This window comes from Echeneis naucrates, chromosome 15, assembly GCF_900963305.1.
Source record: "Echeneis naucrates chromosome 15, fEcheNa1.1, whole genome shotgun sequence".
Lineage (NCBI taxonomy): Eukaryota > Metazoa > Chordata > Actinopteri > Carangiformes > Echeneidae > Echeneis > Echeneis naucrates.
In genome coordinates this window covers 14736210-14762147 of record NC_042525.1, presented here as the reverse complement: position 1 = coordinate 14762147, position 25938 = coordinate 14736210, and the positions used below count along the sequence as shown (strand labels likewise).

The 25938-nt window shown below is 42.3% G+C and overlaps 1 protein-coding gene across 1 annotated transcript; it reads left to right on the top strand.

The window, feature by feature from the left end:
- Window positions 1–1810: 1810 nt before the first annotated feature.
- bcl2l11 (BCL2 like 11) lies at window positions 1811–24031 on the top strand. Its single transcript, XM_029521561.1, has 4 exons — window positions 1811–1953; window positions 4237–4658; window positions 9539–9660; window positions 19683–24031. The coding sequence occupies exons 1-4, from the start codon at window positions 1937–1939 to the stop codon at window positions 19839–19841; spliced, it is 720 nt and encodes a 239-aa protein (XP_029377421.1). The 5' UTR covers window positions 1811–1936; the 3' UTR covers window positions 19842–24031.
- Window positions 24032–25938: the final 1907 nt, after the last annotated feature.

Here is a 25938-nt window from a genome sequence, read left to right as displayed (position 1 = left end):
ACCAACTGAAAATGTGCGACTGTAGGTGAATGCATGGTGCGAGTGGTTGTTGGTCTCTGTCTGTCTCTGTGTGTTGGCACGGCGATGGACTGGTGGCCTGTCCAGGGTGTACCGGTGTAACGGAACAATAAGTGACAAATGCAAGATGGATATGAGCACACGTCAGTGTTGGTGCATTCTTTTTGTTCTCGGCCAGTGAAATATACATTTCCAGGTTTTAGCCTGAGGAAGTCTGAAGAGGTTTCAACTAAGAGCAAGTAAATTCCCAAAGCTAAACGGAGGAACTCTAGGTGATCCTATTATCTCATTACTTCTTCCCCTGGGAGCCAAAGTCCAAGGAGGGCGTCAACAAACCATCTGATCACCATTGGTTTCTTGTTTCCTGCTGACAGTCAACGTGGGCATTCCCAGGACTCAATCATGTGGTTTTTATGGAAACCTAGATGACAGAATTCCTAATATATATAATTATCCTAATCAATATCATAAATCCAATCAGAAGACGTTTCTGATTTTCTTGAAATGATTCTAATTGTAATGGCATCAGCGCAGGAGATGCTTTAGTCCCACTCTAGAGGGCACGGAGCAACATGCCCTGCTATGTGAACATAACGGACAAGCTGGACACAGCATGTCGTGATGCAACAAACCTTTTATTTTTTTCTATCGTATCATCAGATATGTGGCTAATAGCACACTCACATAGACTCAAGCCCGTACCTCACATACAGTGTGAAAGCAAATGGTGCAAGGCCACCAGAGGTCACTGCACTCTGCAGGAATACTGGCACATTGTTCACTGCGTTTCCTCGGTTTTTCAGAAAGACTCGAGTGTCTCTTTAGAAATGCAAACATGGCATCAGCAGAAAGTGAGATGATTCATAACTGCACTAGTAACTATTTTCAAACAACAGTCATAGTATAAGTGTAAGTGTCAGTTTCATCCAAATTCTGAATGCATCAATATCAAACACACACCCAGCTCTCAGGAAGTGGAAGAGTAAAACAGCAGGTTACAACTGAATTGAGAGTTCTGCCAAAGTTACTATAACATTTCATCTCATGTTGGATTCCGTTTTGAAAATGATGTCAGAAATGAATGAGCAGCCCTTGGACCTGTGCCTCACACAGCTATATAAGGAACAAAGTGCCCTGCTGAGGACTTCATGAGGCTGATTTGAATGAGCAAGCTTAAGAACAGATAATTACACTCCTACCAGGGAAGTCAAGACTCTGACTCGACCTTTTTTCCTGGCCATTCCACTCCCAATTTAGAGTTTTAGAGACACCAGGGAGTAGAGTCTTCTTTCACTCATGCAGCACATGAGTTTGTCGTAATGTAAATGCATGGATGTGGTCAGGCTTCACTGCATGGCAGCTGACAGCTATAGGCAGAGACATGCCAGATGCGCAGAGTACAGAGATAGAATGGGAGCTGCACCAGCAGCAGCCTCTGTCCGCTGCTACCTGGGCTTTGGTCACTTTAATTCTCTGGCTGTCAGACACAGGGGGAGAGCCAAGACAGAAACCACACCCAGCAGTAGGTGGATCGGTGGTTGGGAGGAGGAGGAGCAGTCATTTGAGCAGAGCACACTCAGTACCTTTTCTGTAGTGTACCACAGTCACACTGGGAGGGAGGAAGGAAGCCTCAGTGAAGACAAAAGAGCGATCTGGAGTTGTTTACCTTCTCGTTCCTGTGCACTGGCTTCCACGCGGATTAATCGACTATTCCTCCCTTCAGCAAAAGTTTTGGGATTTATTTGGCATTGACAGTTTTTTATTGCAGTTTCTTTTTCCTTTTTTTTTTTGTTTTATCTGGACGTTCGTGTTTTGCTCACTTTGACCAGTGGACCCTATTTGAGCTTGCATTGATCTTATTTTGATATCTATCTTGACGTGGTGTTTTCAGAGCCAGCGGTTATGTCCCGCCACTGACATGCAACCTCCGTGCAGGTGAGTTGTGGCAGAGGGATCAGAGGTGTTTGTTGATGAGTGGGTGCGTATGTTTGTTTGTTTGTTTGGTTTTTTTAAACTGATGTTTGTTTTACTAAAATCCAGTTTCCTCCAGAGTACCGGCATGCCAGCCGACAGGCTGCGAACAGCCGCACTTATTCCGCCTGTCTGTTTTAAAAATAGAAGAATGAGCAGAAAAGATCTGCTCCGGCACCCAGATGCTTTTTCCTACCGTGAAATGTCACTGCTGTTATTAAAGAGTGTCTGTCATGAGGAGTCTCGAAATGAGTTAGGTATTTTAATCCCCCGGGCAGAGTTAAGAGCAGCCTTCTCCTGCTTTAAGGTTTCCTGATACACCGGGACACTCTCTGTTCATGTCAGAGCCTTTTTAGCGCCGATCGCCTGCCTTTGCCGGTAAGTTTGGCGCCGGAGCGCACCAGCTTCAGGTCCTTTTATTGATCCCATCCAGCTGCAGCGGGACGGCATTTAACCCGGGATAAAAGCTGCCTCGGGTTAAAGTCAAGCTGCGAAGCTTGCTTTGTCATCACGCGGTAAAATAGCATTTTATTTTATGCATAGAGTGTGATGCGGTATACGTTTTATTTTTCTGGCTCCCACACGCCGTCTTTATTTCTGAACAGTGAAGGGACTTACGGTGTTTACCTTCTCACAGTTTAGCCGAGTTTTGTGCCTCAGCCCGACAATTTCTTCCTTGTTATGGTCGAGGTCGCATTTCAGTCGCTTTATAATCTCCATGTCAGGACGCCGGTCATTTCCCACCAGGAGAATTCACCTGCCGCTTTTCTGCTCTGGGCTGTCGTGTTAGCGGGCTCGTACCGGAGTGTGATACTTGGTCCAAACGCGCCTCCTGTGCGCTCCTGCCGTCCGCTCTCCGGTGGGAGGCGCACACGCACCGCTGCGTACGGCGAGAGAGACATTCACGTGCGAACTGCAGAACAATCCTATTCTATTATTCCAAGTAGCCATACAAAACTTTATATCGTGATCTAAAATAAGACTGTGTTTTTCCTGGGACGGCTTCGGTGCTGTTCGGCCCACCGCGGACGAACACACCGCAGCCTCCCTCTTCATCTGAGCCCGCTGCCGGACGAACAGCGTCAGCAGCTTGCCGACACCTGACCAAACTCTTGTTTGGGACTGTTTTGGTGCCGCCGTTGCGGATTTCCGTCCTCTCAGTCCGCCCCCTCCCCCCTCTCGGCCAGGCGGCACCCGGCCTGGCACCGCGCTGTCAGCGCTGGTTTCTGCTGCCGAAGCCGGGCTGGGGGCTGATGTGCATCAGGCCGGGGGACAGTGTCCACTCCAGCGGCATGCTGTGCTGTCTCTCCCTGCTTCCAAATGCGTCAAAAGCAAACGGATCACCACTTGCACCAAAGGCGCGTCATGTTGATAATTTTAGGTCCTTTTGGCACAGAAGTAGGTCACTGCCGCTGGGAATCCGCGCGCTGAAGAGATTACAGTTTATTTTGGACCAACAGGAAGCGCACTAACAACATGTCATTTTAAAGTCCCCTCATTTGACTGTCACGTTGAGTCTGAATCTTGGAGACGAAAAGGAAAAATGGCAGGTGAAATTTTTTTTCTCCGCCCATCGCGGATTGGCCTTTTAAAATAAGTAGTCATTTAAAGTGTGTAATATCAGCAGAATGCTGTATTGGTCAAAGATAGAGCTCGTCAGCTGTCGATGAGCAGAAATTCGAGATTGTTTTGGCTGGCTGAGTTGAAATGAGATTTCCAGACTGCCTGGTCTGTAGAGGCGGATTCCTGTCAGGCTGTTGGTATGTGACGCAGTTTAGGTTACTCCAGCAGCTCTCTTCTTGCCGGCTTATTTTCCCCACAAGTCAAACAAAGATCTGCTGCAATCAGCAACTTCTGTCAAACAATGGAGCCGCACTGTGCGGCCAGTTTGGACAGGAAACCTGTGATACCGCCCGAGCAGGATCAAGTCCACAGCCGCTACAAGACACCGAGCGCTTCTGCCGTTTGGGGAGTCACATTGAGCTGCTTTAGTGAAAGGCAAACTTAGTCGATAGGTCAGTTCGGGCCGCTTTAGTTAAAATAAATAAATAAATAAATGAAAATAAAACTAGTCCGTGCAGCCAGCCACAGTGATAAGAATCCGGCGTTCATGCCCAACATGCAGCCGTTGTAGAGTTGAACCAAAATCTCGTTGTCCGGTCCTGATGCAGCTCCGCGGGCAGCACAGGCTGTTCGGGCAAAGTGATGGGAGCCCAGGCTGACGGTGCCGCTCTGTTCACCCAACAGACCACCAAACCGGTCCGATGGCACGGCCGCAGTAACGCCGGCAGAGGAGAGCGGAGGAGACCCAGCAGCCGCCGGGGCCCCAGCGCAAAGCCCCGCTCCGGGCGACAGCGGCGAGCGGAGCGTCGGCTCCACCGGAGGAGGAGAGCCAGAGTCACTGCCCCGGTTCAGAACCAAAGCCATCTCATCGTTCGACAGACTAGACGTATTTCAAAAGAGGTCTATATTCAGCTTACCTCGCCGATCCTCCAGTGGATATATCTCCCTCGACAGCGACTCGCTACCGAGCCCACCGCTCTCCCCGAGGCCAGCGACGGCCGACAGAGGCACTCAGACCCCCAGCCCCCCCGCTCAGGCCGTGAAGCACGTCTTGGTGCGCCTGGCCGGGGCGCACGGCGGAGGACCGGGGACGCAGCAGCTGCACGGTGAGCACGGGCACTTTGCATGTTTACCGATTCTTAATGGCCACAGTTCTGGATAGTCTGAGGCTACTTCATACAAAGCCCTCTGCCAAGTCTGAGTTCAGTTTGAAAAGGGAACAGTTGTGCTGTTGTCCATCATTGCAGCATCCCGAAATGTTTTGCTGTTGTTGTTGTTGTTGGGTTTTTTTTTTTTTTTAATTCTCCCAAAAACAATGTTTTAACCATGCCTGAAATCATTTGAGTGGACCGGTGGATGCCCTCTTGAACCGAATCGGCAGTCTGTGTCTAAATGTTGCGTTACAAAACACCTGCTGTGTGTGTGCGTGTCTAAAAACGACTGGCCTGAAACAGCCAGCACAAGCTGCGCAGGCTGTTTTACACTACGAGACTCAGCTGTTACTGCTGCTGCTGTGTGGGTGTGTGGCAAAACATGAAACCAGATAGGAACTTAAGGCAGGCTCCCTGAAGCTTCCTCTTGGGGCTTTGGGGCTTTAGGACCAGCAGCGGTGGTGAAAGTTAACAATCAAAGTCAAAAGATGAACAAACATACTCAGGATGTTTTTGTTCTCCCGGCTGATCTTACGTGTGAGGGAAGACTGTTTTTCTCACCCAACTATAATATGTTGTTACTGTTGAGATGGTTTCATGTCAGTTGTCACATTCTGATTTATTGTCTAACACTCAGTGTGCCTCACCTTGATGGCTCTCAGAGGGAAATTCAACCATTTCAAACTGAAACCAGCAGCTTCAAACAAAAGCTACAATGACTCGTCAGCGCCGCTAACCCCATTCCATTGTAGTATTACTCTACTGCCTGTTGAGTAATGTTTAATGCCCTTGAGTGTATAAAACCCTGAAAGGAAATTCATCATCATTTGTGATGTCAAACACATAGTGCTTGAAAACTGTGAACTTGACCAAAAACTGTAGCCCATCTTAACCTGAACTCTGATAGATCACATTCATAGAGGTTTTTGCTCTTATGCGACAGTAACACCTCAAAACGCTTCCAGTACAACTCAAGCGTCAAGGGGCTCGACGGCACAGAGAGCAATCACTGGCATTCACACAACCACTAACCCTGCTTCAGTTGCAAACTAACAAGATAAACACAGGATGCCAATTACACAAATGTCTGCAAGTCTGTGATTTTGGCCGCAACAGACTCCTCATCTGATTCTTATTCTGACTGACACCCCAACCATGTGCCTGCATATCTCAGATGTTTCCTCCATCACTCACCAACTTGATGCTCCCTGTTCTCTGTCAGCCGAATTCAAAAAGCAATTGTGGGCAAGATTTAGTTTATCAGTCAGGAAGTCGGCATAAACTTGCTTCCAGATCCTTTCCAGATTGCACACATTTCAGCATCCTCTATAATTCGCCAGAAAGGCAAATGGTGATCATCTTCCTCTTGTTTAATGTGCACACAAAAGCCGTTGGTCTCACGGAGGCACACAGACATAAAACAAGACATTGTGATGTGACCTTATGTGGCATCTGAGGCAGCTTTGTTAGACATGCTGATGCTGGACTCACAGTTTTCATGCCATCCTGCTGAGTCAGGTTTCCAGGAAGGAAAAGGGCTCCTAGATTATAACGAAAGTAAAAGGGCCACACCCAAAGGTGTGTGTGTATCTGTGTATATGTTTGTGGTAAAAATAAAACTGATATGCAGAAACCATTAAAATGACGTTTTCTTCAGAGCCACCTTAAATAGTTGTCAGACATGTGGACGTTATAGTTAGTGGACATAAAATGCCCCTTGAGTCACCTGTCAATCAAAATCAAACTAAGATGCTTTGGTCTGGTGAGATCACCTCCTACTCCTCACCCTCATACTTGGTCTTCAGCATGAACTGAGAAAAGACAAATATTGAGGACTTTCTCAGGTTTTCCACCACACAAGGCTTTGTGCTTTGATGTGTAACATGAGCACAGATCCATGTGTTTTTTTGTGACTATATCATTATCTCTTAGTTTGACAAATCCACTCTCCAAAGTCGAGCCTTTGACGTGAAGTGTATTTTTCATTTTTATGTAAATAAAATATGAAATGAAACTCTGTAGGTTTAAGTTTGTCCCGATGAATCCCCAAAAGTGTTTGTTGGTTATTCTTAATTTTTCACAGCCTTGGTTCTATTTTCAGTTTTTTTCTCTCTCTCAGTTGTTTATTTATATTCAATTGTCTGTCACCTCTAGCTAAAGTTCCACTGCTCCACTGGAGTTGTTTACAGCAGTGCAACCTAGAAAAAAAAAATTGAAAACACTTTGGCTGTTTTTAGCTATGATGCTGTCAGCAAAAGTTGCCTTTCCTGTTGCTCAGTAACAAATAAAACTGCTATGAGGCACAGATTTAACCCAAAAAAGAAAAGAAAAACTATCAGAACAAATCCCCTCACAGTGTTGATGCAACAGAGGACAAATATATCCACTGTGTAGCATTGTTCTCCCATGCTTTTCCTCAGACTTACCACATTGAGAAGTAGTTTCAGATCCATAAACACAGTATTAAATAAAACTCCTTCATGTCAATTTACCTTCAGTATATAAGTATTTGAAGGATAGTGATGCAGTATAAGTAAAATCATCCCCAGTGACTATGATTAGATGGCAGCGTTTTGTAACTGGTGGACCTATGACTCTGCCCTTTTATGGTGGCAGTGATTAGCTTCACTGATTGCCTTGTGTCATTTGTTTTTCACTGCAGCCAGAAAGACAAGATGGCAGCATGCGTACATGTCATTCATTAAGTGCACCAATCAAAATTGGCGTCTCTCTGTGTGTGTGTGTGTGTGTGTAGTCAAAATAGGCCAGCGGCGTCTTTTGTAAGATGCAGACAGAAACTCGTTCCTCTCATTCAGTCCACTAGGTCCATCAGATAGGACAGAGAGATATAATGTAAACACAAACCATGTGCGTGTTTGTGTGTGTGTTTGAGCTACAGCACTGGAGCTTATGGAGCATCAGTTTATTTTTAGGAGCGTGATTACACCTCCAAGCACAATACTTCCTCGTCCTGCAGCAGGAAGAGCACACCTACTGTACAGTCAGGCTTCTACTATCACTACTACAGCCTGGGTGGAGGAGTCGGCTATGGCATTTTTGTCTTCACTTGATTTATCAGCACATGGTTTGATACAACACAACCTTGGTGCCGGTTGCACAGTCATTTCTTGCCTGTGGTTTTGATTCAACAGTTATGCTTTAGACAAAAAGATAAGAGGCTGCACAAACAAGTTACGAGGGGAATATTCAGTCAAAGTGTTGTATCTCAGTTTTTTCAGCTGCCTCCACTTCAGTATTGGAAAACCACAAATTGTGAGTCTTGTCAGTTGCAGCAGGATATGATTCATGGTAGGACAGACAGGAGTATACACTTTCAGAAACTGCTAGAAGAATAAAAACTCCATGAATATGAATATGCAATAAAAATGTGTCTTTTTTTGGGGGGGTTGCTGTGGTCATTTTACAAAGAAAGACACTTAATGTCTATACTGCCTCTCGGAAGCAGCCTGGCTGTTCAACCGTGGTGTAACCCAATGAAACCTTTGCATCCAAAGTCAATACAAGGGTCCAATGATCAAACCTCAACAGTTTGTATCAGTTCAGCAGCCAACTCCCATGAATAGAAGTGGGCTATTTTACTTTAAATGATACCATCGGCCTGGTAGTGTAGCAAATGGATACAAGCAGCTAGCACTAAGCTGAGCACTCATTTTGTGTTAAAGCACCGGAGATTTTCAGTGTTTTGTGGTCAAATAATTATCCGCCCCAAACTGCTTGTACAAACTAACTGAGGTTACAATGACTGGAAGCTACAGTATGTTTAGTTTGTGTAGTGCTGGGTTTGCACTGCCTTATGGATGTTCGCGGTGTGTTTATGATGGATGAATTGGAACACAGCCTCTTTGCTGAGTCGTCGTCTTCAATATTGGAGGATGTGAGATATATTAAGTCTGGGTTTCATAACAGTGTGCATGAGTCATATGTGGAGATGGGTAAGAGGTCAGAGCCTTATATAGTCATTCTGTAGTTCAGACTGAAAATATAAGAGAGCAACCACGAAAACGCACGGGTGCACGCATGTTTTCTCACCCGGTAAGCTGGTAGAGTGGTATTTCTCTACGTCACAATGATGCCAGCGAAACACATGCACATACAGTACTGTGACTCCTGCTGTACTTGACCCGCAATCTGAATTTTAGATTGACAACAAAACTATATATTTGTCATTATGAACATTACATGACTGCTTTGTTGCTATTTGATGACCTATATGTAAGTAGTTTGACATCCCTTCTGTGGTTTTTATCAAGTCGCTATGAATATGCATCTAACCTTAAATAACCTTAAATGCTAAACTAGGACAAAACTAAAATCTAAATCTCTGCTCTGAGTCTGTGAACCAAACATTTTCTGAATCACACTCTGCTGTTTTTTTTTTTGTTTGTTTTTGTTTTTTTGTTTTTCCTGTGTATTCTCAAAATGTTGCGATCCAGACGTGTTTTCTTTTTCTTATATATATGCTGCATTCTTGTGATGGAGGGAAAGCTGGACACGCACATCGGAGGTTGATGTTATAGCAGCTTTACTGCACTCAGTTAGAGTTAGAATGTGCAGTGATTCTGATGTCGAGGTCACAGTCTGAACTACTTGTGCTATGATGTGTGGTATAAAAACTGTGTGTCCTGATGTGCTGCAATGCTTTGACCAGTGTGATATATTAGCAATGTAGATAGTTAATGTTGCCAGTTTCAAATGTCCTCGTGCTGAAGTTTTGTTGCAGGGTTTGGGTTAAAAATTCAAATTCTCAATGTGAACATATTAATACAAGCGAATGTCACTATTAATGATTCCATGTTTCTTCATCTTTGTTTCAGAAAGCTCTCCCAGCCCCTCTAGCACACAGCAGCGAAACGCAGCAGGGGTCATGCAGGCAGAGGCAGTTGGACAAGAACTCCGACGCATTGGAGACGAGTATAATAGGCTCTTCGAGTTAAGGGTCAGTCATCACAGGCAATCTGTATGTGTGTGTGTGTGTGTGTGTGTGTGTGTGTGTGTGTGTGTGTGTGTGTGTGTGTGTGTGTGGTGGAGGTGGGGTAAAGTTGACAGAAACCACTAGTAACCACAACTGTGGAACTCTTGAGCAAAGTACCAAAGAGCTGCAATAGAGCAACTAACAGAAGGAGACTGGTTTGCAAACACATGTAAATGACGCTCATCAAATCCAACCTCATTTTGTTATTAACGGGATCAAATTTTATTAAGTCTTTATTATTTATTATTCACAGTTTAGTTGAGTCAGGCACAACAGTAGCTGCTTTACTGCATGAATGCAAAGCAGGATGCTGCTGAAAATGAACATTAAGCCCGGCAGGACAAGAAATAAGATGGGGCAGAACTAAAATGTCCCTTAAATACAGCCGTGGGTTATCAGAGGGAGCCTGTGACCAGCTGGTTATTTTTACTGTGCTTGGGGTGAGAAAAACAAAAATACTTTTGATCAGAAAATAACTAAGTAGACAGCCTGGAGCAGCAGAAGAAGATGCCAGAGTAACCAAGGCAGCTAAAAAGAAAATCTGAAGCAAAAAAAAACAAGAAAACAACCATCTGGTACAAAAAATAAAAAATAACACTCGAACAGCGAAGGAGCAGAAGATGGATTTGTTGAGTGTGGAAGAGGGAAGAGCGGCTCCATTCTCTTCAACTAAAACCCACAGCCAGTTTCCAGCAGTGGGATAGAAACAAAAACAAAACTTAGTGGAACAAATTGGGTGTTTAAATGTGGTGAGACCCAGAGAGGCTCATTGACTGCTCACATTATAAACATTGAGCTATTTGCTCAGTCTCAGCAGCAGCCTATTACTTCCTGGCTAGCTGACCGAGGTGCTGACTTTTATACATGGAGGTGTTTGAGAATGATGGCTTTTCATTGGTGAATGAGTGGTATTTAGCGTTATTGTCTTGAATTAGTCAGGTAAGTGTACGTCAGAGTACGAAGAGTAAAGAAAGTTTTCCACTTTGAGGTGCAGCAGATTTTGTCCTCTAGTGGTGTAAAGGAGCACTGTTTTTCCAAGGTTCCCCCTTTTTTCAACGATATGGTTCACGCGCTATGTTAGCGAAGAAGCTCTGTATTTCAGGGTTAATGTAACAGCTTGCAGGCATTTTCCTTCATTTTTGCTCTCCAGCTAAAATTTTGCTTTATTTTACAATCTATGCGAGTTATCCAGGCACGTTATCCAACTGGGATTTTGACATGAGATGACAGTAACACTAGACTGAGGCCAACTGTACTGACTGACTGAAGCGACAATCCCACTTTTCCTGCGAGTTAAAATCCTGAGTGCAAGAGTTTACCCATCAGTCAGCCAGTCTGGGTATGTTGTAAAGTTGTATTGCTGCAACAAGAGTTCATTTCCTTTTGGCTTGTGTTTCCTTGGCAACATTTCTGCATGTTGCATCATCATCATCAGTCTTATTTACTTCTCTATCAAAGAGCTGACTGGAGATTTGGGAAGTCTGAGAGGGAGGTGGGAAAAAATGAGTGGTGGGGTGAGTTCACTTAAATCTCATCAAAGAAATGGATTAAAAAATAAAAGTCATGAAAAGGCCTGACAAGGCTGCTGTATCCTTGTGAGGAGCTTACATTGCTCCTTCAGAGTCAAAAAGCATAATAACTACAAAGTTAAAACTTGTGAGCCAAGCATGGTGATATGTTTGAAAGAAGTTTCTGTGACACTCGATTTACCAATGAGAGCAAAACAGGAAGACCGATGTGATTGTCTGCACTCTGCAAGTTCAGAAATACTATCAAGACCCTTATTGGTTGGAGAAGTGGGTCTATTCTTCACTTATGGCCAAGTAGCCCATCCAGGAAATGATGAATGCCCGGTGTTATGAACACATTCAGGTTTTCATTTCACACACGTTGTTAATGAAGACATTATGACTGAGAGGATAAGCCACTGTGAATGCCACCATTATAAAATTAACATTATTTGTCAATGGGCAGTTTACAAAGAGTTCAATTCCTACACAGGCCCAGTGTATGATTCTATATTCATAATGAGGACAACATGACATTTCTGTCAAACATTTGTTTATTTTTGAAAAACATTCAGGATGACATAAGTCTTATAATTAGATCTTTAAATTGAATTTGACAGTTCCCAGCACATGTTTACAATTGATGGTCTGGGTAACAAAGGACTGTTCACTGAGTGTATGCACCTTGTTTGCTTAAAGCATTTAAGGAAATGGTTCCCCATAAGTCATACTCTGTTGAACTAATTATTACCACAAAGTCAAATTAACTTGTGGGAACTGCGGTGAGTTAACCCACCCTGCTCTGACTCTGATGGTTTACCTTAAAGTTCTTACTCACACCAGTAAGTATCAAGCATTCACCAGTCAGGCAGAGTAGGGCAGGCCATACCTTCGCGATCTTAGATGAGAGAAATGAACTCAATGATTCATGAGGGAATTGTGCACATCAAAGGCTGTAAAATGAGTGCTTATACACTGGACATCTGAGTATAACATGCACTACACCACCAGAGCAGAATCACAACGAGAAGAATTGTAATCATTCCATATATTAGGACAATCTCACAAGCTTAGTTTTCGAAGCCTGACCAGAGTCATGTAAGGTGAACTGATCTGGCCCCAGGCTACAGAGGACAGAGGGAGGCGGGAGACACAATGTGAGAGCCTGATGTGTCGAGGCTGTGACTCAACGTGCCGTCACACTGACTGAAGACAGAAAGAGAAACAGAAGTATGTATGTGTGTGTGTGTGTGTGTGTGTTTGCGTCTTGGTGGCAAGCTCTCTGTGAACTGTGTCACAGAATAATCCAGAAAGTGCATGCACGTGTCCTTGTTCATGCTGCAGAACAATGAGGAGGCAGAGAAAAGAGGAACACCGACCAGCTTGTTCCCTGTTCTCTAGCCAGGTGTTGGCCGTGGCAGGGTCACATATGATTTCGTAACTACAGTAGCATGGGGTGTTTGCAGGTTCTCCAGATTTCAATCAGATACTTAGTCATCAGCATACGAAGGCAGAAGAAGTAAAACAGTTCAGTGCAGCTGTGCAGAGATTGAACAATCATCATTAATCCCTTTCTAACCATGACTGCTCAAAGTAAACATACAACCATATAACAAGGGACAAAACATTTGGACGCCACCTCAGAGATCTGTGTTCGTTTCCCAGCAGTGCTCTAACACAGCTGCATTAACGAGTGGGAAGCCAGTGTGGGATTATATCATGGGATTTTAGGAGGACAACATAAATCTCCACGCATTTCACTCCCTCACTAGCAAGTATAAAGCAGCATGTGGCCTAACTGGGGCTGCCTGTTTTTCCTCTGTAGCTAACAGTGGACAGGACCCAGATATACAGCAGAGTGAGGGTCAGACTGACGGGATTTCATAAACATGTAGCTACGCAAGCAGCTCTGAACAGATCATTGTAGCTAGTTAACACATCATCATTGCTGCCGGTGGTCAGAATGCATCTACTGTTGTTGTGTTTGAGGAGGTGAAACATTTCCCACTCAGATCTCTTCCACCCTGAAGAGCCCAAACCCTTAGTTGCATAGCAGGCTTGGGGCCAACTACTGGACTGTCGCCATGCAAGGTCCCTTGCTTGAGGCCAGTTGTTCTTTAATGAGAAACCATACCAGAAGCTTTGATCAAACCCAGAGTCAGTCTGGGCATTGTAGAGTATTTCACAACTTGAAGTGGATCTGAGAGGAACTTGAATGAGAGGGAATTTCAAGAAATTGTCAACAATGCCATGCGTGAACTTAACACACTCATCAAACTGGCTCAGCAGGATAGGCTTCATCATGAATCATATTTGGCTCTTGGATGACTCAGGAAACTCGTGTGGTTGCTTCTTAAAACCTCTGTCTGGAACGAAGAGCACTGATCCCACCCCTCAAAACTAAGAAATGTCTGCTTGAAGCACCTTTCCTAACTTGTATGTGTCACACCAGGTGCGTGATGGTTTTATACTTCATATATTTAAGTGGTGAAGTTCTGATTAAAAGACAAGCTTGATGATATTGTGATATAAGGACTGTTAAATACTATCACACATGCCATTATTGACTAAAGAGCTTTATTTAGGGTCATTACCAGAAGTTGTTGGCCAAAAGGCAGAGCTGCAACCCTTTAGCCTGGAAATGAGTCACATTATTTGAGATGCATTCATGAATGCACACACGCACGCAAATACAAACACACGTGTTTCCTCTCAGTTCAGTTCATTTTATTGCTTAAGAAGTACTTTCTAAAAATACTTTGACATAGAATCATTATTTATATATATATATATATATGTGTAAACAACAATATAATGGCAGTTATTTGTTTTTCAGCAGTTTTCCTCGCGCTCATTGGGCCTCTTTCTGTCTTTGTCCTCATTTAATACAATTTATCTCTCTCGGTCCTGCTAAACATTTATACAACATGTGCGTGATTATATGTGCATGTTTGTATTTAAACATTTGTTGCACTGTGTGTGTGTGTCTGTGTGTGTCAGTGGTGTGACAGTCTAGTGTCCGTGACAGTGTAGATTCATTATGGCTTAGCCCTGTGGTTGAAAAACTCTCAGAGAGGAAAGCACAATGTCTAATTACCCTGCCAAAACACACGCAAACACACACACACACACACACATACAGTCACACACTCAAACAAACTCCAGCACACACATCTTTCAGTAGGAGGTAAAACCCTTTGTCCTGAAGACAGAAATAACCCTGAGGATCATTGTGGACAAGTCCGGTGACGCTTGAGCATCACAGATGAAGAGCAGTAAGCCAACAGTCCTTTGCTTGTTATGCAAAGAGTACACAACACCCAAATTGTCGTTTTTCAGTCACAATGTTGCCCCAGATGTTTGTCAGAAAGAAGAAAAGGTGATAACTAACAACAGTGTTATGGACAGAGCTCATTAGTCAGATTGTGTTTTGTGTTTTACGTTGATACTCTTTGGGGAGGTTTGCATCGTTAAACTAAGGAGCAGAGAACTAGTAAGTGGGAGAAGGATAGAAAGTGTGTGTGTGTGTGTGTGTGTGTGTGTGTACTAGTTTGGTGCTTGTAAGTGTAGCCTTGTTTAGAGAGCTATTTTTGAGAGGCAGCATAGTAAGTTGTGGTGACCAAACAAAATCACATGAGCTTTTTGGAACGGACTGACTCAATGTTTCCACTGCAAAAAGAGACAAGAAGTAGAGAAAGAAACCAAGATGAGTAATTTGAATCTCCTGCATCAGAGATGCGTTTTTCCAGTCTTACACTCTCCCTAAACCTGAATTGGAAAAATATGAAAAATGCAGGAGATGAAAGGGAGTGAAAACCACCTTTTTAGATGATCTTGTATGATCCTGAATGTCTCAGTACAATACTGAATGTATTGAAAGGAAGTAGGCCTACATGAAGCCAATGGACATACACCAGACCTGGGGGAAAAAAAATGTCTACCTCATTCAACATATTCTTTCCTGGCTCATCCCTACACCAGGTTTGGTGCACTTCGGTTTAGTAAACCTTTTGTCTAAATATACTGACATATAAACAGACACAGCCAAAGCATAACCTCCTCTGTGAAGGTGGTAGCACACAGATGAGACATTTATTCAGTTTCATAGGCATTGAATCTGCTGAAGTCATTTTTGTTATTGTTTCATAAATCACGGATGAATGCGAACAGTCTCCATGATGGGCCCTTCAAACACAGGCGGGCTGTTTGGATGCCCTTTACTTTGTACCTAGTTTAAATTGACTCATCTATGTTTGTATATCATCTGTCCACTGACTTTGATCTACAACAGGATTTACTGTCATGCAAAATTGGACGTTGGTGCTTCTCATTGTTGCATCACCCTAGAAAGCTTGCATATTAAAACTTTCTGTCTACCAAGTCTTATCGCTAATGATCTTTTCTTGCATGTTTATCAGCTGCTTCTCCGACTGGATCTTTTTTGTGCATGTATGTATATATATATCCATATATATATATATATATATGTGCATGTACTACACATTATGCCGTGTGTGTGAATGTGTGCTTGTGCAAGATGAACTACTTGTTAGAAGCCTGCAGATTTGCAGTGACGGCTGGAAAATGATTTGTGGTAGCAGGTTTTTCTATTCTCAGATGATTGAGGGGGTTATTTGAGGTAAGAGTTCAAATGAGGAATCCAAGAGTGTGTGAGTGCGTGCACATGTGTGTATATTTCCTTTTCTGTAATCCTTAGGTATAAGGTTGAAAATCAAGAGTGTTTGGTGAAACTGGTTTTGGCTTCATGTCAGACTCTCAGCCTGCAGTTCGTCTGAGGAGTACATCTGCTTTTCATTGCAGTGAAGATCATACCTCTCACCCTCACTATGAAGCACAAGCAGACCAGCCCTATTGTCTGCAAAGTGTTTTTGAACATAGGCATGGGAATGGGCCGAGTGAGGCCAGATGTTTTTTAAGGATGTAATCTTTATCATAAGATTTACGCCAAGCCTAAACATGACAGATCAGTCTCATCTGACGCGATTCAAGTGTCTGGTTTAAAAGTATAAGTGAAGGACAATAATCTGAGGGCCTGATCCTGGAGCTGCTTTGAGCTACCAAACAGACACTGGTCATAAGTAAACGCATTAGCTGTGACAAAGCCAATATATCAAGTCTAGCCTCCTCCCAGGTACACCCCATCCTCCTGTCACTGTGTTGCCTTAGCATTAGATATAAATATAGACAGTGACATACACAATGTGGCATTTCGGGCAAGAACATCTGATTAATCTAATCCATGGTCTAATCTAATATGTAATACTTTTTCTGAAACTTAATTGCACTGCTCCACTGCTAACCTGGACATGGTGCTGTTTCAAATTCACACTTTATTTTCACATATGCAATTACAGCAAAAAACAAAACAAGACGTTTCCTATTTACATAGTTGGGTCTCTAGATGTCAAAAGATCTGCAAATCAAACATACAGTAGAGAAACAAGCTTGTGGAAAATTTGCTTTCTGCCTTGCTCACTATTCAATCTTCAGAGCATCGTGACAGTGAGATCATTGCAGAGCTTCTTGAGGTGAAGAAATAACACAGGAACCGTGCCAGCTTAAGAAACCACAAACTCTGTGTCTGTCTCTCAGAGCCGCTTCATGGAGAGAGAAGTGCCAAATGTGCAAAAATTCGAAACACAATTGTAGGCAATTTAACATTAATGACAATCATGTCAGTGTTTCCACAACAAGAAAATGTAATTACATATTTAAAAGTAAGAAATGGTAATCTGAGAAAATAAATCAACATCTGTTGAAAATCCATTACAGCCTTCAAAACAAAGATGACGCTCAAGTCTGTGATGTCACACATTGAACTCTGGAGCTTGTGTGTTGCCAAATGAAAAAGGAGACTTAATTAATGGGTGTTCACCTCCGCTACACTCACATGTAGCTTGATTTACGATGATGGCAGAAATTCAGGTTTTGGAGATGAAGCCAAGTCCCCAGAAATCAGTGTTTGGAGAGTTTGGTCTTCATTTCACTGCCAAACTCAACAATCCTGTCATGACATTCAGGGAAATCGAGGCTCAGTTTTAGCTCTCTGCTACACTTTCGCTTACTTCCTACCTTGATGTCTCCTGAAATGTAGATTCAAAGTTTACAAGTTTGTAAGATGGTGGCCACCTTGGAGGACATCCGATAACAGAGTCTACTACCAACTGATAATAAAACAATACAGAGTGTTAACAGCCTTGTTGGCAGCACTGGGATGCTTCACATAGGTCTACACATTGCTTGAAGCAAACCCTCACACTGACAACGCTAACACGCAGATTATCATTTGCATATAATTAGGACTAGTGCTATTAGTCACTTAAGTACAATTCATCCTGAGGGCAACATGAATGTTCACTCTTTCATGGCAGTTCATCAAGTAGCTGCTTCAGACAGAAAGAGTTTCGAACTGAAATGAGCACAAGCATGGCTAAAAAAAATGTGCTAACAGGTGATGTATGATAAAATAGGTTGATCTTGAGTCAGCTTGTTTTCCATTTTGTTGGGTGTGCTTTTATGCTGTCAAACGTACATGAACTCTACTTCCACCACAGCGTGTCTGTTTGGTTGGCTCCAGGACTCTGTGTGTCCTTTCTGAACCTGTATTACTGTCCCCCAGTGTCACAGGCAGTAATATTTGAGTCTTGACCAACTTGGGCCAGGATACTATTCAGAGGTTCCTGTTTGCATCTAATGTTTTTGTCTGTTTGATTATAGTGAATTTCTTTCTCTATACGTCTGTTCAAATTTTCCCACGTCATCTCTGACCTGTTTGATGAAGTGAGAATCCAAATTAAAAACAGAACATTAGAAACAGATTGTAATACATAAAGGGGTTAAGTGAGTTTTTTCCTCACCTGTTTCCTCATTAGAGGTATCTGTGGCTTTTGGCTTGCTTTTTGAACCAAACCACACAGCTTTGATATTCCTCTCTCTCATTCTCTTTCTCGAACTCTCTCACTCTTCGTTTGTAATGGTCCTGTTTTGCAGTATATAGTCTCACCCAGGGGCAATAGTCTTACTCTGTGCTTTTCCATGTGTGGATGGGGTTGTGCCGTCCATCTGGTTGGGGCTGGACTTCAAGGGTTTCATGCCAAAACAGGACATCCAACTTCCAGCAGAAGATCTGATTCCTGCACTAATAAATGTCTTAATCCTAGTAAATTCTTCAGTCAGAGTGTTTGGTTTCCTATTTGCTGTGAAAAATAAAACTTCAAAGAGCAGCCGAGGATAGACTTTTTAAAGCACTGGCCCAGCTCCGAGATTTCTCAGCTGAGAGTTGCGCAGCTTTCTGCTCTCAGCCATTTGGAGCTATATTTGTTCTTTTACAACTAGTTCATTAATTTAGTGAGACGAGTTCTCGGTGAATCACATGTTTTGTTCCCAACATAGATTTGAAATGGGGGTAATGTAACATTAAATAATATACTAAGTAACAACGCCTCAAAATATCAGAACATTTTGTTTAAGTTGAAGTTTCCCTAACTATTATTAGATCAATTTGTTGGTGTAAGAGGAGTTACCAGATACTTTTTCATTCATTCATTGTGGAGATCTCCACTCGATTTTCCTCAGCAACAGGAACCTTGTTGTGTTTATGTTGGGCTGCTCTTCCCTGTGTGCCACGACCCAGGGGAAATGTGCTTTCTCCTCTGTCAATGGGGCCGGAAGCTGCTGGTGCTGCAGTGATGGACAGGAGCCAAGGCACACGGCTATAGACTCCACACACTGGTAGCAGAAAAGAAATGAAAACACCTGTTTGAATCAGCAGCGTGCCAAATGTGCTGGCAATGAGCTGTTAGAGTACAAAGAAGAACTACAGCAGGCAGTCAATTCAAGTCTGGACTTTGAGACAGTGAGATGTTTTATGAGGGGAAGGTGTGACGAATGGACTTAGCCAGGATTTGATAGAGGTTCCGAACAAGATTTCTACCAAGCCATATCGATCAGTCAGGATTGGGCTTTACCTACCACAGCTCACAGTGGCCATTGGTGTCAAACAAGAGTTTAAAGAGGACATCAGGAAAATATATCAGCTGAAATCTGGGATTGTGGATTGTGGAGTTTTCAAATCTGTACCTACCTGCTTCCTGTGGGTGTGAACATAGTTTGTGTGAGTGTTTCTTTGATTTTAAAGCAAGTGATCCCTCTGGAGTGCCAGAACCTCTAATGGCTGTCGCAACACATTTTGTTAAACAGAAACACACTTCGCAAAAGCTAATGAATATACTTAACTTGAACGTGAATGCTGCATTACGCTAGTTGCTATCGTAGCAAACTGTAAAACAAAGAAATATTTATGGATGGCTCTCTACTGACATCACCATCTTTCCACTTTGACTATTACTGTGTCAAACTATAGTTGCGTAAGCATGGCTCTACTTTTCACTTATTCATAGTTAATACTCTAATTAATACTTTAACATCTCCTCTTCTTCTCTATTCCTCTCGTTGCAGGGGGAAGCAAGAAGACGCAGGCATGTTGTGATCCATCCATACCAGCTGCCACACATCCACCAAGAACCTGTTGTGCTGTTGTGCATGAGCCTCCTGCTCCTTGTGATTGGACGGCTAGTCCTCTTTCAGGACCATACGAACAGCCCCTCGCAGGTTTAGCCTTTGGAGAACCCAGCAGACGTAGCATTTTTGTAAATAGTGTGTCTGTGTCATTACAGATAATCACATCTTGAATTAACTTTTTTGTTTTGGTCGGACCTACACTTTTTCCTCCATAATTTTATTTTTTTATTTTATTTTTTTTTTACACAAATGAGGAAAGAGATTTTGGACTCTCCATTTAGATGGAGGTATCACTTCACTCATCTTAAAATGCTTGTAGTTTTTTTTTCCCACCTTTGTTTTGGCTTCACAGTCTCTGAGCCTTTGCAATTCTACCAAAGAGCTGGGATGTTGCACTCCTTTCCAACACAGAGGCGGTCACGTCACCTAAATACGCCTCTTTGCAGAATTACACCTTTGCCAATTCAAGTGTGCCTTCCGATTTACTTATTTTTTAGCTTCTTATAAAATATTTTTAACTGTACAGAGCGCACGAGTTTCCTGGATGATCAACTCCACAGACCAAGGGTTATTCAATCAAGTTGTTCTAGTCAACAAAATTTGCCCCCATCCTTTCCCTCTGACAATCTTAGCAAAGGGGAAAATGGCCTGGCACGGCTTTCAGGTGAGGATCCAGCATGCAACGGACTCATGACCTGTGTGGGAATCAGATGCACCAAAGTGAACATTTTTTGCCAACATATACAGTACAGTCGAAAAGTTTGGACACACCTTCTCATTCAAATGAATAGGAAAGCATGTCCAAAGTTTTGGCCTGTACTGTACATCAACCTCTTCAACCACAGAGCTGTGTCACGTCCTGTACTAGGTTTCACGTATAAACATATGATTACAGCAAAAGCATCATTAGGACTTGAAGTCCCAGGGAGAAGGGAGGTGTGGAATGAAATATTCATTGGTCCAAAACTGCCTGTTCAAACAGGTGAGAAGACGGGAAGAGTCCTCTTAAGTGGTCGTCATCATCATCATCAGTTCAGCAAATATCAGGAAAAGCAGATCTCTACAAGCAACAGAAGGATTCGGTCAGTGTTGCGTCATGTCTCAGTATCCTGCATCAATTTTGAGATGGAGCAGCTCCCACTTTTTCAAACGCGTAGTCATGTCTGTAATCTGTCATCCAGGTTAATGTTCCCTCCCAGGTACTTTAAGCACATGCACAATGCAGATGAACTTTTTCAATCTAAAAGACAATTTGGTAAATCAGAAAACCTTTCTGAACAAAAACGATTGTTATAGAAACAGAATTTCTTGGAAAATACAAAATCTTGCATTCTAACCACATATTTCATGAGTCACACTTCACGGCGTATTTAGCACGATCTGTTTATGCGTAAACTGAACCAGTCCGAACAGATTTGGCCCGCTGCAATGCTTTAAACAATGCGACAAATTTATAATAGTCAGTTGATGCTGTGACAACTTTAGACTGACTGATGCGTCACTCTACACAGAAAAGCCCAATGTTTCTGTAACCACTGCAGCCACTAGACAGGTGATTCACCCACACACACTAAAATGTAACTTCAAATATTTCCAAGAATTTCAGAATCATCAAATACTTCCTGTGCACCTAGAAATTAAGATGCTTTGTTTTCCTCTTAGCATTAAAACAAAGATTTTGCACATTAATAATCAGAAATAGGTTGCTTTTCTTGTTCATGCAATGATGAGATTTTGATACTAATTTTCCCAATTAGTGGAGTGAAACTAACAACAAGACAATGAATAAAAATAAAACTTAAATAATGTCATTTAAACAAGTGTCATTTTCCATCGCCAGGTTTACTCACATTCTGCTTTTGGCATGCTCAAATGTTCAACATTGTTTCAACAAGTGTTTTTTTTCTGGAGTAGGTGATGAAATAGTCTTGTTTTTTTTTGTGTGTTTTTTTTTTTTTTACAGTTTTTTGTCTCAGCCTCTGGATTTACCGCCAGCAGCCAGAATGTAGTTGACATGTACTGGTTTGTTGACAAGGTCATTCTTATCCGTTTATTAGCGCAGTGAATCAGACCAAGCCAAAGTCTCCTCACGCCTGCCAGATCATTAAACACTCTGAAAGAGATATTTCTGGACTGAAACCAAACACTGAATAATGTAGAGTCAAAGAAAGTTTTTGTTACTGACTGGTGTTCTAACCTTAACCACAAACAACGTTGATACATTCTGGCCATTTTTTTTTTTTTTCTCTCCTATGTATTAGGTCCTGGGATTACCACAATGCATGTTAACAGTTACAGCTGATTAAAACTGAACCTGGAGCGGAGTGTGATGACCTTATCTGAAAAGAATGGTTTAAAATCAGTAGTGTCTTCAATCAATTGTACAATTTTAGGTGTTACAGTGTTAAACAACTCCACAACCCAAGCAGCTTTAATTCTTAAGAGTTCATACATGCTCAGTGTGCGGGATGCGCTGCAAATTTGCCGATCAAACGTAGTGTTTGAGAACACAGATTAATCACTCGTGTGACACAGGGGCACCCAGAGAGGGTGGCCACCCTTCTGCCTCCCAGCTACACTGCTGCAAACATCAAATACAGTTTTGGATGCTCCAGGTATACGTTGTGAATGTCAACCAAAGACATTTGTACCAAACTATTGTTTTAATGGCTTGTGACATATTACTAAACTCTGTGCTGCGCTGTATGCAGCAAACAGAAAACAGGTTTGTTGTACCACAATCAATGACCAAATTGAGTATGTATGAGTCACTTTCGGGTGTTTCCAGACTTCTGTCAACACCCATTCATCACACATGAAATGTGAATCTGGCTTCCATCATTCCCCAACTCTCATTGCAGAACCTCCGTAACCTGTGAAATCGCATGTTTTGATGGTTCAGGCCGCTGTTTTGTGTCACTTTCATTCCCCAACCTCCTATATTGAGATGATAGGTCAGTGTCTGAGATGGAGCTTTTTGACATTTGTCGTTGCACGGATGCCGATCACACTGATGGCATGGCTCTCAATTAGACCCACTTTGGTTCAGATGGAGAAAACCAATCCACCTCTCATGGATTGGTTAACAATAGATTAGAAGTGCCAAAATTGACAAGTGACCCTAGATTTCTTGTGAGAAAGGAACTCAACTACCACAAAGAAATGCAAAATATCCAAAGAGATGTAAAATGAACTTAAAACAGTGCTGCTTTGTATCTGTGGGCTTTGCTCTAATATGGAAAGGGTGGTCTGTTATGTCCAGGGACCCATTGTCTTATAATCTGTCTATAACTTTTAGCTGTTTTAGAAAATATTCATTGATATTATTCCACGTAAAATAGTTAATTGCAATTTTTTCAAATGTGAATCCTAGCACGTCTCTACACATTTTAAAAATGTGCCTAGCTCCAAATTATATCCTGACGCTGTTTAAGTTAAAAACTTCTTGTGTCATTACGTCCACGTGTAATTTTCACCTCGCTGTGTCACACTACTTTCTGTGTCTAGTTGTGTTTCATCCATGTCTTTTCCAGTTAGAGAACTGAGTGAAAACAAGATTGAACATCCAAGATAAGTGTCAGTTTTAATATTCGTTTGGAAATGCAAGCAAGCTCATATTCCCATGCATCAGTTTGCCCTCTTTGCTTTTCCCTCCGCTGTGACACTGAGAGCGCTGTGATTGTGTGTCGATTTGTGATATTGTGCCATGTGAAACCGTAGACCTCATTTTGAAGTACTGTATTACAGCTGGAGTGTGAGAGGAAAGCATGGCAGGGAGGAAACTGAAAGATGAATTGCCGTCTTCTGAAACTGATATGGAAACCTGGTTATGTGTTGATTCACCATCTGACTTTTGTAGGTGTCACAGTATAGAAACGGTTGTGTGACACTCAGGGTTTTACTCGCTTGCATCGACTCTGCTGGAGCTGCTCCGACAAACTGTGCCGCTGTATTCGTGCTTTTTTGCTATAGAATTAATGGAATCATTCAGAGTCTGTGGTCTATCTGCAGGTAATTGAACATTTATACTTTTTTCTTTTTGTGTTGGATTTGTGACTGAACAAATGTCTGTTCAATGACACAATGTATAGGAGGCTCAAAGACACTGCATTGTGTTGTGCTTTGCTGTAAAAATGCTTCTGTTGGAATCTGTGCAGAAATAGAAACAAACTAAAATGAATGATTCCAAAGGACCCAGTAACACGGTAGCATTTTTTGTTTATACTCCCCTTATACACTGAAAATATAATAATTATAATGTCTTAATTGCTGTAAATAAAGCCTTTTTACATTAAAGTGCATGTGGGGTTTTTGTTATTGATTTGTAGAGTGAGCTACATTAATGGTAAGTTGAGTGTACGACTTTTCCTATTTTCTCCATTAAAGGGCTTTACCATTTTTTCATTAGATCATTGGTGGATCTACAGCGGTTTTTACTTTCAGACCCAAAGAAAAATTTCTTTACAAATAATTCAAGCGACACCAGCACTGACTTGACACCAAGCGCACGGCAAAAACATTTTTGTCACCAGCTTCTTAAGTTTTTTCGGGTCATTGCAGGTGAAATGTGAAAACTATCTCAGGCAGATTTCTCTTGTTGTTTTTTTTGTTTTTTTTTTCACCCTTGTCCCTTTTGTGTGTGTGTGTGTGTGTGTGTGTGTGTGTGTGTGTGTGTGCGCGCGCAGTTGCTCATCTGCAGGACATGGAAAGTACTGTGCCTTCCACTGCTTGGTACAAACACATGCTCAGATAATTATATGTCTTCCACACACAGACAGTGATATACACAACTCATTAATACACACACATATGAGTCAGAGCAGCCGTCCGGTGGGATGGGTTCCTCCAAACTGCAGAGATAAAGAAGCTTTAACCCTTTGTGGCTTCAAGGTGAGACGACTACAGCTCTGCTTTTGCTTTCATGCAGCCAATTTGTCTCCAACTTAAAACAAATCAAATGACTATTGTTTGATAGAGTTTACAAATCTGCTTATATGCCACATGATCTTTACGGGAGAACATACCAACCAGGCTGTGGGTCTGTATTTCCTGTTCTGTCACTGGTGTTGACACAGGCAACAGCTATGAGTTATATTGATTTTAGAACACATTTAATATACTTTCAAGGGCACTTTACCAGACTGTCAGCCATTGTCTGTTGATACAGCAGTGCTCTTCTTCCAGGCGCCCACGGCTGGACTTAAGGATGTTCGTTTGGTTTTCTTCTTTGCTTGTCCGTTGAGCCACCACAGCAAAGTCATGTGAGACCTCCAGGTTCAGGCAGTTGCCCACCTGGTGCGTGTCTGCTGCGGCAGACTCACTCAGACACCACGCTAATGTCAGCTGTTGAGCAAAATTTGCTTTATGCTAATACCTGTAGTCATGTGAGTTTTGTTTCAGACTGACAGCATTTGTTATGATGCTGATATTATCTCTGAAACTATTTTAGTCTGAACCACAGTCATCAGAAAGAGACACTTAAACTCCACATGGCACAGCGCAACAGGGCGGCAAGTCATCTTTTGCTCCAGGGCCTCAAGCAATGAAATCCAGCCAAATGCATCAGTGAAGGTACAGTAAGAAATGCCTTAAATCAATAGTTCTTTTTTTTTTTTTATTTGAACATTGATGTTTAGCAGGTTGACTTTTGATGCCTGACATGTTCCTGCCAATTGAGCATATTCCAGTCTTCTATCAAGACACCGTCAAAAAGTTATCTGATAAAGCTTGTTTAAAATTAACTTTAAAACTTTCTTTAGTTCTTTTCAGCAAAATGATTATTATTATTATTGCTTTGATTTATTTTATTAAATTTTTTTGATTATACAGTACAATTGAAAATGTGTTTATGACCATTGGGACTTTAGCTGGATTGTAACTTTGCCTTTTTTGTAATGTTAGAATGGGAGTTTGGTCATTCATGCAGATGTGACTTGCTGTGGTAGCTTATAGATCAGACAGACGAACTCATATTGACCATGATAACACAGAAAGCACTTTTAAGCGCAGTTGAACTTTGTGGTTTTCAGTGGTCTGGTTGCAAACAGACTTCTTTCCTTCAAACAACCACTGTTGTGTAAAACGGCAGGAACCAGGTGTGCACATAGTTTCCTTGCTGGTACCTTTCACTCTAGCCTCCCTTTATCGCTCACACACCAAGGTCTGTGAGTCAAGGAAACGGTTCAGTCTGCTG